General features: G+C 41.9%; 1 protein-coding gene across 1 annotated transcript in view; it reads left to right on the top strand.

Moving 5' to 3' along the window:
- CDHR1 (cadherin related family member 1) overlaps window positions 1-12,412 on the top strand; it is a 47,053-nt gene that overhangs the window by 8,328 nt on the left and 26,313 nt on the right. Inside the window, exons 3-9 of the mRNA XM_010174056.1 lie at window positions 1,373-1,518; window positions 2,374-2,424; window positions 3,730-3,819; window positions 4,326-4,412; window positions 6,834-6,950; window positions 8,602-8,745; window positions 11,725-11,803. Of these exons, the coding sequence (XP_010172358.1) occupies window positions 1,373-1,518; window positions 2,374-2,424; window positions 3,730-3,819; window positions 4,326-4,412; window positions 6,834-6,950; window positions 8,602-8,745; window positions 11,725-11,803 (714 nt within the window). The remainder of the gene's footprint in view (window positions 1-1,372; window positions 1,519-2,373; window positions 2,425-3,729; window positions 3,820-4,325; window positions 4,413-6,833; window positions 6,951-8,601; window positions 8,746-11,724; window positions 11,804-12,412) is intronic.

Genomic DNA, 12,412 nt, shown 5'->3' with positions numbered 1-12,412 from the left:
CAAAACTGAGGGAACTTTTGAGAAGCTGACCTGTCACTGCTGTGGGCAGGACCTCAACCAAAGCCCTGGAGTTAAACAGAAGCTTATGGATCTGATCAGTGAAAAACTCCACTGCCACTGCGGAGAGGATATGAGAAAAATATTATGACTTTTGAGTACGGAATTAAAAATCTCTCAAACTCAGGGCCAGAGAATTTTAAAACTGGAATCTGACGGGTTCACTTTAACAGTGTTCTTCCTTAACTTTATTAGCAGGGATACTTCCTTCATATCTTTGTGTCCCATGCACAAGCAAAACTCACTACTAACCAGTGAGTCACTTGGCTACAGCTTTTCCAGCATAAAGAACTTTGTTAGGTGTAAAGCAGAGTTTCTGTTCTGAACCTCTGCAACTTGGGTGTCTCAGGTAACTTACCCAAGGCACAGCAGATTGGAAGGAAACAGTAACAGTGTTTTATATTTCAGGCTCAGTTAGCTGATATTTATAGAGTGCTTGAGGTTATTTGGATGGAGATATGAATGCACAGTAGAATGACAGACATGTATGTTTAAAAAAAATAATACTAATAAACCCTCACCATGTTTTGAAAACGTGGGTGTTATAACTCCCCCAGGAAGTATCACTTCTGATAAACAAAGTCAGCTTACTGGAAAAACTGGCATCAATTTCTCAAATGTTTAAAAACAGAAATAACAGTCTTTCTCCCCAGCTTGTGAAAGAAATACATTTGTGAGTTTAGAGAATTTATTCATTGGTATTAGCATGAGTGGGTGTGTTAAGTAGAGAATTTAATGAGACATAGCTAATGAGGGGGAGCAAAGCAGGAAAGAAGACTTCTGCATCTATTAGTTCTGAAAGTGGAAAAGTCTGCAAATGTCCTTGCATCTCGAGGGCTTCGGAGCCTGGGTCCAGTCCCGAGGGAGCACTGCCTTCAGCTGCCAGGTCCTCTGCCTGAGAGTTTGCAGTTCTGTTTCTCCCATAGAGCAGAGGTGTGTGAGGGCCTTTTGGTACTGCTCAGATTGTCACCCAGTCATACAACAGCATCACTTCCGACTCACCTGGGCTGAGAGTTACTCAAGAGCTTGTCACCTATGTAAAAACTATGTGAACAACATTGATCTAGGTGAAGTTCCACAGGTAAAGGCCTGAAGTGAAAGAAACCAGCATTGATAAACTTGGTTTAACCAATAGGCTAAAAAGTGGCAATCGGGTCTATTGAGCTGTCTACTTATCCGTATTTCCCAGTAAGTGGGTTTGATTCATTAAAGCATTGTCTCCCACAGGGGAGCTAAGTTCCTAAGGAAGAGATCAGTGAAATATTTACTGATCGTAGAAACCACAGGGAAATGCAGTTGAATGCCGATTTTTCAGGTACCCATGTATACACTCTGAATGGAACTGATCCAGAAGGGGATCCTGTGACGTATGGCGTGGCCTATGAAGCTGGATCAAGACGCTACTTTTCTGTTGACAAGAACCTTGGAAATGTTACGCTGATTGAGGAGCTTGACAGAGAGGTACAGTGGAATAGCACTACTCTGTGCATTCGTGGAATTTTCTTCAGTTTAATTTGATCTGTGGCTTTGAGGGACAATGCCAACTTATTTGCTCCTGAAACATCTAATATACTTCGCAATTCTTAGACATTATATTTCACCCATCACGTTGTTTTCCAGTAGACTTGCACCACTGACACTGCTATCAAATTTTTCAGCAGCTGTCTGTCCAGCTTTTACCAGAAGAGAAACTTACTCTTTATTCATATTTTCCCCCACCTGCACCCCATCAAGACCTAAGGGGCAGTTACAGTCCCTAATCCTCAGACAAAGGAGTCTCCTGTCATTAGGAGGAAGAAGAGATTTGTGTGAGCAGTGCTCCAGTATACAGCTTTAGTTACATCATAGTCCTTTAGCCCACGTGTAACCATGTGGATTAAAGATGTTCCCAACAATAGTGGCCTAAAGGCAGTCTTATTCTGGGAACACAGGCACTGAACCCTTCCTGTCTTCTTTGCAGGGAAGGGTACACTGTATTTGAGAAACTCTTCAAAATATTGTATACTGAAACAGAAGAATTTTGAACTAATTGTGCATTTTTAGGGAGTGTTTCTTGAAAAAGATGACAGATTTTTCACTAGTGTTTTACAGGACAACAGGGATTCCCAGACCAACCATCTCTTGACAGTAGCCACAGAAAGTCCAAGGAGCTCCACAGCTGGAGCCTCTGAGGGGTCTTCTTAGCCTCTGCTCTGATTGCTTTGTGGTATTAGTTGTTACTTTCATCTGCCTGCTAAGACACATTTAAATTTTCAGTCCCTTTTCCAAGCAGGACAAACACCATTTCTCTAACAAAGGAATTTTCTTGGTTTACAGAAGGAAGATGAGATTGAAGTTATTGTCAGTATTTCAGATGGCCTGAACACTGTAAGTGTTTAATTATCGTGTAGCTTGTCAAACTGCCTCTCCTCACATACATCCTCCTATTAAATTACCTTACAGAGACTATGTCATTTTATCAGAAAACATAATCTCATTAGAGTCTTACCTCCTGTTTTAAGAGCCACTGAACTCCCAGTAACACAGGTCTCATTCCAGCTCCTTGCTCAGCTATTTGAGGATAATTACGAAGTGGTGTGAGCTGAAAGACTGACTTAGTGGCCTGCAGAATTACAGCAGCTTCATATGAAGTTTCACTGTTAGCCCAGTAGGATTCATACCTAAGAAAGATCTTGAGGCTTTTTGGAGAAAAGCATGACATTATAGGAACTCATGTTGAACACACAAGATCTGACTGTCCCTCCACCTCCACAATCTTTCTCTAGTATGACATTAAGAAGATTTGCTTAGGCTGGGATGGTGGGGGTTTTCTTGTCTGCTGTTGAATAAAGCTTTGATCACGTTTAATCATTAAGGACTTATCTGAGGCATTGCAGAAGCATCCAGTCCTAGTTCTGCAAATTTCCTTGGCATTTTCAGCTTAAGGATAGATGCTGTCACAGCCAGAATATTAGTCAGCCAGTAAGAGGACTTGGGCTTCATCAGTAGTGGAACCCTCTTACTATTTACAATACAGAATAACTCTAGAAATCTTCCTCATCTCAAAAAAAATGGTTTGAGATTACTTCAACAAATGTTTGGGAGGTGCCAGCATCCTACAGGCACAACTACTCTGGAAACCTCTGTAAACATGAAATAATGGGATCACATCCACATGTCCACTTGCAAACTGGGAAGTTTTGTAAGTCAAATATTTTCGCTTCTGTATTTTTAGAAAGCGAACATATATTTTGTTCAAGATGGCTTGTTACATATTAGTAGCGTGCATTTGTACATCCAAATTATGTGTACTATTAACCAAGTATCATGATACTAAATGAGGCATTAATAAAGGATCTTGGCTGTCAGGTACCAACTTTTACAATTTTTTATGTATTTTCATAAAATACATCATGGTGTCATAAAGAAGAAATACTTTTGAAAATTAGCCCCAATTTGTAATTTATAAAGACTCCTTATTTAGTTTGGAGATAGCTGGGTGTTCTCCACAAAGCAAATTCTTCTGGATTATGGACTTTTCTGTATTTTCTTTTGTCTGCTCAGTTTTGGTAATGCAAAGATAGTATATTACAGCATAATTTTTCATTGTCTTTGACTATACCTTAGGCAAATGGACAGGTACATATTGAAGATCAGTTTGAGTCATAATATGTTCTTCATATTCTGCTCCAGGTTTCTGAAAAAGTCAGGATCCTTGTAATGGATGCTAATGATGAGAGCCCGGAGTTCATCAATACACCTTACATAGTCCAAGTCCCAGAGGTTGGTGAAGTTCCTTTGCATACTGGAAGTATATCTCAATAGGATGTAAAGAGGAGCTAGTGTGTTTTCAGTAAAATAAGATGATGTGCAGGACTAACTTGCATTCTTTTGTTTTGGGGTTTGGGTAGATATTTAATAATCTCTGCAAATTTAGGGAATAATTCTGTAGGTAGTAAAGTGTGCTATTTTGTGGGCAAGCTCCAAGATGTGAGTCATTGGGAGGTTTTAGAATTTACTTAAGTGGGAATAGGATGCGTTATGTCTTAGCTGAGATTTCCTGTCGGTTTTTTTTTCCAAAAAGTTTTTCTTCCTTCCTATTCTTCTCCAGTTTCTTCCATTTTTAATCTTTTCCCTCTTGTTTTTTCTGTCCTTTAGTTCCTCAATGCATTTATATTCTTTCTACCATCATTCTCTTTTTCTGCCTTCTTGCATGCTCATTTTGCATTTCTTCTAACTCACCTGCTTTTCCACTTCTGTGTGACTCTGGTAACTCTTTCTGGTCACAGAACGCTCCCTCCGGCAGCAGTATCTTTAAGATTGAGGCAGTGGACAAAGACACGGGTTCTGGAGGAAGTATCACCTACTTCTTGCAGGTAAAGTGTTACCTGTACCTTCAAAAATCATCTCTCATTTACTGAGATCTCAGAAATCAGATTAAAAAAGATTTTGAGGGTTGAACCTGCTACTAGTGTCTATAGGACCTATTTTGTACCATGCACAAGAAAAAAAGCATTGAAAAAAACAGATATTGTTGGATTGCGAGCAGTCAAGTGCAGGCAGAAGGAGGAGCTGGAATTGCCAGTGTCACTCATGCTTCCCAGCAGAACTCCTCGCAATAGGGCTCCTGTTGGCCCTTACTTTGGAGTGCCTGAGAGAGCAAGTCTAACTTGTAATCTTGTATGCATATAGGATTTCTAAAGCATGAAATAGCTTTCTTTAGAAAGCCAAATGCACTGGAAACTCAAATGTGCACTTCAGTGTAGCAGACTGGTGTGTATTTGAGAGCTGGTTTCACAGTGTGAAATATGAGATACTAAGTCTCCTCACTGACAAAGCTGTGCGTACTTGAAACCAGCCTTTCAGGTATTGTCCACTGGTGAAGAACAGAAAGGACTCCATATTTAAAGCTGAATTTCTCTATTACAGACCTCCTGCATTATACCCTTCAAATTCCTTCTTCCTACAAGGGAACTTCCTACAGGAACACTGTCTGCTCGTGTTCGACAAACTGAACATGAGCCGGCAATGTGCGCTTGCAGCCCAGAAGGCCAATAACCGTACCCTGGGCTGCATCAAGAGAAGCGTGTCCAGCAGGTCGAGGGAGGTGATTCTGCCCCTCTACTCTGCTCTTGTGAGGCCCCACCTGGAATACTGCGTCCAGTTCTGGAGCCCCCAACATAAGAAAGACATGGACCAGTTAGAACAAGTCCAGAGAAGGGCCACCAGGATGATCCGAGGGCTGGAGCATCTCTCCTATGAAGACAGGCAGAAAGAGTTGGAGCTGTTCAGCCTGAAAAAGAGAAGGCTCCGGGGAGATCTTATAGCGGCCTTCCAGTACCTGGAGGGGCCTACAAGAAAGCTGGGGAGGGACTTTTCATAAGGGCTACTAATGACAAGACAAGGGGAAATGGGTTTAAACTGAAAGAGGGCAGGTTTAGATTAGATATTAGGAAGAAGTTCTTTACTGTAAGGGTGGTCAGACACTGGAACAGGTTGCCCAAGGAAGTTGTGGATGCCCCCTCCCTGGAAGTGGTTAAGACCAGGCTGGATGAGGCTTTGAGCAACCTGATCTGGTGGAGGGGGCCCCTGCTGAAGGTGGGGGGATTGGAACTAGGTGATCTTTGAGGTCCCTTCCAACCCAGACCATTCTATGATTCTATGATTCTATGATACAAGCAGCTTCATCCAGATTAGCTGCAGTTCCCCTTATTCAAGAGGGGGGAAAAAAGAAAACACACACACCAAAAAACCCACAAACAACAAAACCCCCCAGTTTGTTGCAATATTTACTTTGGATACAAATATGGAAACAACTTGAGAGATATTTCCATAGCACTAAAACTAATCCTTTTAAGAGCTTGGGCATACTGTGAAAGCACACCTTGAGTATCTTATTGAAATTTAGTTTTTATTTTACCAATTATAATCCATTTAAAATATGATGTATGAAGGATTCAATTTTGCACAGGGCTTTTTCTAGTAAACTGGTAGACTATGAAGCCAAGGAGCAACAATATCAAACTTCTATGGCTAGCTGGTATGTTTGTGTGGCAAAAAGGTTACTAAATGCATATATTTGTTGAAAAAATGTTGCCACATCTTTTGGCACAATCTCTGGGAATTTTCAAGTTGCACAGAAAAAAAAAACTCTGAAAGTCTGATGTAGGAAGGCAGTGACATCTACTGAAAAGGCCAAGATTATCTAACAGTTGCCATTGTGCATGGATACCAAATGGAGGTGTGTTTATAGGTATCTCCAGCCCAGAAGAAAGGAGGGAGATGGTTTTTTAGGCCTTTTTAGAAATCGGATGTCTTTTAGGTTTTATTTGTGTATCACAAAAATCTTTAAAACACCACTCTATTGACAATAATCTATCCATGCAAACTTCTTGCTTTTTTTTTTTAAGCTAGTAGAACTTTGAAACATTAAGGGATAACACCTTTTTTCTTCTTCCTTCTCCCCTCATCTTTTTTTTCTGTAAGCCTCCTTACCTCTTTCCATGCAATGAACTGTGTTAACCACACTTTAAGATTTCACAATTAAATACTAAAAGATGAAAAAAAATGTATATTGCAGGTAACTGATTTATTCTGAATAATGAGAGACTCGTGGCTAGTTCATGAATTGTTCATAAACACAGAGAGGTGAAATTCATCAAATACATTATTCACTCAAACCGTGTCATTATTCTAGTCTTTTCCCTTAGCAGATGAAATAAAAGATGAGTCCCTATGGCAATCTTATTTTCATACCTGTAATCTCTCGCTGTTTCTTCTTTTTTCTTTTCTTCTAGAACATCCATGCTAATAAGTTTACAATAGACCGTCACAGTGGTGTCCTGCGCATCAAAACAGGGGTCACCCTGGACTATGAGAAATCAAGAACACATTTTGTCGTTGTCGTAGCCAAGGTACAAAGCTTTTATCTGAAACTAGAGGAGATGGGGGATTGTATTTTGAGTAGGACTGATTAGTTTAAATACAAGTGTGACTTAAAGGGCTGCTGAAACATGAAGCATAACATTGGGGCAGCAGAGTCACTCCCCCTGTAACAGCCAGAGGTGTGAGGGGTAACATGGAAAAGTAAAGGAGGAAAGGTGACCTACATCTGCTGCTGAACAACATCTGGAGGCATTTGGGAGTGGGTCACATCCCAGTGTCAGGATAGTGAGTGCAACTGCAGAAAGTCACCTGTGTGTTTTGACAATCACTTAGAGGTGAAGAGTTGGTGTATGCAGCCTCAGCTTCAAGAAACATCAGCCTTTGGGCAAATGCAGGTGCCCAGGGCTCCCTTGTGCTTCCTAGGGCATGGCCCGACCGCAACAAGGGCACACCCCTGGCAGGTAGGTGATGTGGGTGGCAGTCATTAGCCACAGTAAGACACAGGGCACAGCTAGACCCAGTGGGGCACAAGTGACGGGCTTCTGTTCTGGAACTATCTGTGGATGTTTCTTTCTTTCACTTCTCTGCTGCCTTGTGACAGGAGCTTATTGAGATCTTGCAATATTGCTGCACATGCCTTTTGCCACTGTCATTCTCAGCACAGCTGCACCTGGGGCATTGAAGAATTTATGGATTCTGAAGTAAAGTCTCTAAAGACCCTATGGGGACCTGTCACATAGACAGATTTGCATGGGTGGAAAGAGGACAATTTTGCTGCTACTTATGGGGACTTTGAGTTTCTCATGTTTTATGAAAAATGTAGACCTTTTTATGTATTTATTTAGCCAGCGATCATTTGAGAAATAACAAAATTTGGGTTAAATGCTCACTTTGGGGCAGTAAGGAGGGAAAAAATGAGCATCTTTTCCAAAAAATGGCATTTTTAGAATTGTTACAGCAGGTATGCTGAACAATTCACACTCTCATACACCAGCATGACTACTGACTTCCCTCCAGCCAGTGCTCTGAGACTGAGGGTGTTAAAAGCTTCTGAAATTGCGAGTCATCTTTTTAATTGGTTCTGCTGTATCAGGAGCACAGAGTTGATTGTAGTCAGGTCCCCAGAGACTGTTTATACACTGTGGCTATCTAGCAGTTCTTGGCTGCACAGCTCCTCTGTGCTTTCAGTTTATCACATAGGAGTCCCTAGGAGACTTTGATCATGTGCATGGTTTAATTTCCCCCTAGAAATGCACTGCCTTGCTACTGTGCATTGTCTTGTGTTTATGACAAGACTATTATGTGGGACAAAAAGCTGTAGACCTTAGTCACTAACTTTCTGCATCAGTTTCTGGCATTCTTTTTTCCCCACAAAAAACTTGTGTTCCCTGTCCCCTGTGTTGTTGATAAAAGCTCATGTATGACTGTGTATATTGGCGCACACACCCTTTTAACATAAGAAATTACTTCTGATACAAGCCGTCTTCCTAATCAGAGAGGGGGAAGAACAAATAGAAAAGAGAAGGGAATAGGGCAGCAGAGTTTAATCTGTGTGTTGCGAGAGAGAAGGAATTCCTGAAACTGTGCTTCAGAAGGTTCATGAGGTATATGCAGTGCACCTCATAAGCTGATTTGCAGACATGTTTCAGCAGAGGGATCTGACGATTACTTCTCTTCTAGGATGGTGGCGGGAAGCTCAGGGGAGACAACAAAGTGTTTTCAGCCACAACAACAGTTACTGTCAATGTGGAGGATGTTCAGGACACTCCTCCCATGTTCATCGGGACTCCCTACTATGGATATGTCTACGAGGACACACTCGCAGTAAGTGCTAGTTTTCGCCTGTAGGAGAACAAGTGTGATCTTTCACATCGGAGTCCAGATGACCCTATGGCTTCTAGCACAGGCTTTATTGGAAACTGGGACCTAAACTCTGATTTGAGTCCTAGGTGAAATGAACTGGCCAAATCCCAAACTTGTTTTATTTACATCCATTGCAAATTTGCCATGTAAGACTTCCTATTGCTGTCATTAAAGTCAAGAAGGATTCTACCCATTTATGTTGGTCTAAGCCCAGACAGTGACTAAGAGCTTTTCTGTAACTGAGACCTGCAGAGGCACTTGGCTGAAGACTTAAGCAGGTTGCTAGTTACCTCACCTGAACACATCATGCTAGAAGCCTTTGTGTGTTTGTGTGCTGTGTGATCTCACAGTGCTTTTATTTTTTACATGATCACTGTGGTACTAACAGCTGATTGTGCAAGATATGGGAAGAATTTATGCCCAAATGCTGTAGACTCTGTGCTGTCCCATGGACATGACCTGGGGACAAGCAATCCTGACATCCCCAAAATGCAGGATACTTTCTACTCAGCAATGGCTGGATAGACAAAATGGGCCCTGAAGTCCTCACAGGCCTAAAACCCACCAGATCATCAAGCAAGCAGGGACATACTTACGAGAACCACCTACAAGTGGGGACACTGCATTTGTCAGCATGTGTCTGTGGCCTGACACAGAATCCAAGGAGTACACTGAGCTCCTGGCTGTGCCGTCTCCCCAGAAATGCCTAACAGCAGATTTGCTTGAAAGGGAGTATACAGCTTAGCAAATTAGTTTATTATATCCACTGTGATGCTTTCAGCCACATATTATTCCTCAAGCTACAAACTAATGAGTTTTCTCTGTATCTAAGCAGTGGCATGATAGTGTGTATGGATCAGCTTTCACCCTGATACATAAAATTTAATTAAAGTTTTCTTCATATGTAGGACAAAAAATGATATCTAGTAATGAAATTACCAACATTAGACTATTGACCACATTGGCAGTGTGAATGCACACTGTTCACCTGATCTTCCCTTGAGTTTCAGGAAAGACTGTGTCTTTAGTTTCTGTCCCGAACTCCAATGTACACTGCAGCCATTGCATAACTCTATATTGCAGTTCAGTGCATAGACTGTTACATTTCATCAGAGCAGGGAAGTAATACCTGTGGACTTTCCAGATGTTTGAAATTAATTATATTATGTATATTGATTTATTCTGCATAGTTACATATAGATCTTGAAATAACTGAGGTGCACACAGGAGTTAGTGTTTACCATGGAAACGGGAATCAATAAATATTAATTATGTCCAGCCTGAGCTCCTAACTTGCACCATTAGGATATTGAAATGATGGAAGTATGAATTGGTTCTTCATAGTGTGGATTTTGCTATTAAAATCAACTCCACAGAGAGACACACAGTAGCTGATTTTATTGTTGTTTACATGTTTGGTGTTAATTTTGTAAACTTGCTTCTTTTCTCCTTGGTGGAGCTGTCAGAATTTACAAGTACTCTGTTACCTTCAAAGGGACTGCACTGCATTCTACCCAGTAGGCAGATTTTATTGCAGCTTCCAGCATAAATGATAATAAATACAGTTCTGTATTTCCAGTTGCTGTAACAGAACCTTGCTCTTGTTAGAAAAATTCACTCAAGGGTCGTCATGAAATTGTACCTTGTTGCCATTTGTCATTAACTGACAGTTACTTCAATGTTCCCTGGTTTTGCAGCCCAAAACAGTAACACTTTTACTTCAGAGGCCTAAATTGTGCAGCTCATTGCCCCTTGGGTGAGTGTTTCAATGCTGATAGTCATCATCCCTCTGAGTCGATAAGAGTAGTCACATGAGCAAATGGTCTCCAGTACACAAGTTCTGTACATGTGGCTCACAGCCACTTTACTTGCGGAGAAAGAAAAACAGTGAAGGTTTAAGGAAGTTAAATCACCATAATTTTCATCACAATTTTATGCCCTAAATGTTCTGTGGACCAAGTTGCTTTGTGATCCCCTGTTTGCTTTTACTGCCTGTCTGAACTTAATGAGGTAGGACCAAAATGACCTGATGACTCCTGTGTCTCAGCACACTGTGTGGCCATGGGGCACACAGCAACGCCAGAGCCTACACAGCAGCTACCAGAGGACATCTTGGTAGTGACCCAAACTGAACCTCAGGTCTCAGATTGGTTACTCCAAATCCTCTGTCCAAGTCTGTGGCTCAAGGTAAGTGTTCCTGGCCACAGCTTCCAACTGTTCCTGCAGCCGGACAGCACCTGGGACTGAGGCACCAGTGACGACACAGGGTCTGCAGCCATTTCACACCCATGCTGTTGACACTGCCACAGCAGTGGGCACAGAGCAGCTCGTGGGGAGCAGTGCAGTGCTCCTGTTGATCCTCTAGTGCTCACCCAAAGCTGAGTTAGAAAAAAGGACAGGAGGCCTGGGCGCTGGGCAAACTGGCTCTGGTCTCTTGGCAGGCTCATGGCATGCCCCAAGGCTGCAGCAAGCCTCCATGCTCCTGTGGCAGCTGAGACCCACACACCAAAGCAGGTTGCTCTGCCATCGGTGCACACAGTGGCACGGCACTGGCAGCAGGCTCATGATAGCAGGTTGCGTAGTGGGTCCATGGGGAGTGAGCAGCAGCGGGAGTGTCCCCACTTTTTATGGAGGTACAGTGCATGGGCTGTGACATCACTGGGAACAACTAAAACTATCAATGTAGGAACAACACAGAGTTGGTCCAAGAAATAGCATGCAGCTCCTGCTCTGCAAAGCCAAGCACTGATTTTTTTTCTGACTGGGAGTCAATAGCCCTCCCTTGCTGTGCTCCCCATACAGCACAACCAAAAGTACCCATTTTCCCCCTGACACCTCACTGCAGAAAGACTTACAGAAGTTTGGTTTACTAATACGCTCTTGCAATTTCACTGCTCTTTGATCTCAGAACACAGACTGTGATTTCCCATTTCTCCTCAGGGCTCTGGGGTCCTTACTGTTGTTGCTCTTGATGGTGACAGAGGAAAGCCTAACAGTATTCATTACTGCATTGTGAATGGTGAGTAGACTTGTCTTGTATGAAATCTGAAGGGCAGTCAAAACTAGATCTGATGTTAAATTAGAATAGGATATGCTACAGTTTAATAAAGCTGAGACTAGCTCTCGTGAAATAATGTCAGGTACCCTGAAGAACTCCAGGGCCCTGTCTACCAGATAAACAGCGAGATTTGATTCACTGAGTTTTAGTACCTGATTCACCAAACTACACTTTGAGTTGTGAATGTTGCAGATATGTTAGGAATCTGTAGCCTGCTTTTCATTTCAGAAAGCGTAAAGGGAGATGCATTCACTGCTACTGAGCATCTCTATCATTTAATCTGGGAGGTGAGAGAATGCATTGGGAGACCCAAACATAGTATTTAGAAGGATATTTTTATTAATATAATGATTAAAGTGGCTAAATGACCAAACCTCTGGTTTCTTGGAAGAAATTATATTTACCAGTGAAAAGGCATTAGCTGTACGCTGCACTGGAAGAAAGTAGATTTTATCAGAAGATTAATGCTTTTCATCAGCTATCCTGAGAGTGCCTGTTGCATGCCTTTTAATGGCATAAAAGTGAGACTTAGCCGAATTGATGATTCATTAGCTGGTGAAGTCAACAACT

Source organism: Antrostomus carolinensis, unplaced genomic scaffold (assembly GCF_000700745.2).
Source record: "Antrostomus carolinensis isolate BGI_N321 unplaced genomic scaffold, ASM70074v2 scaffold19908, whole genome shotgun sequence".
In the NCBI taxonomy this organism is placed as follows: domain Eukaryota; kingdom Metazoa; phylum Chordata; class Aves; order Caprimulgiformes; family Caprimulgidae; genus Antrostomus; species Antrostomus carolinensis.
Note: the sequence above shows the minus strand (reverse complement) of the source record. Positions and strands in the feature narration are given on the sequence as shown.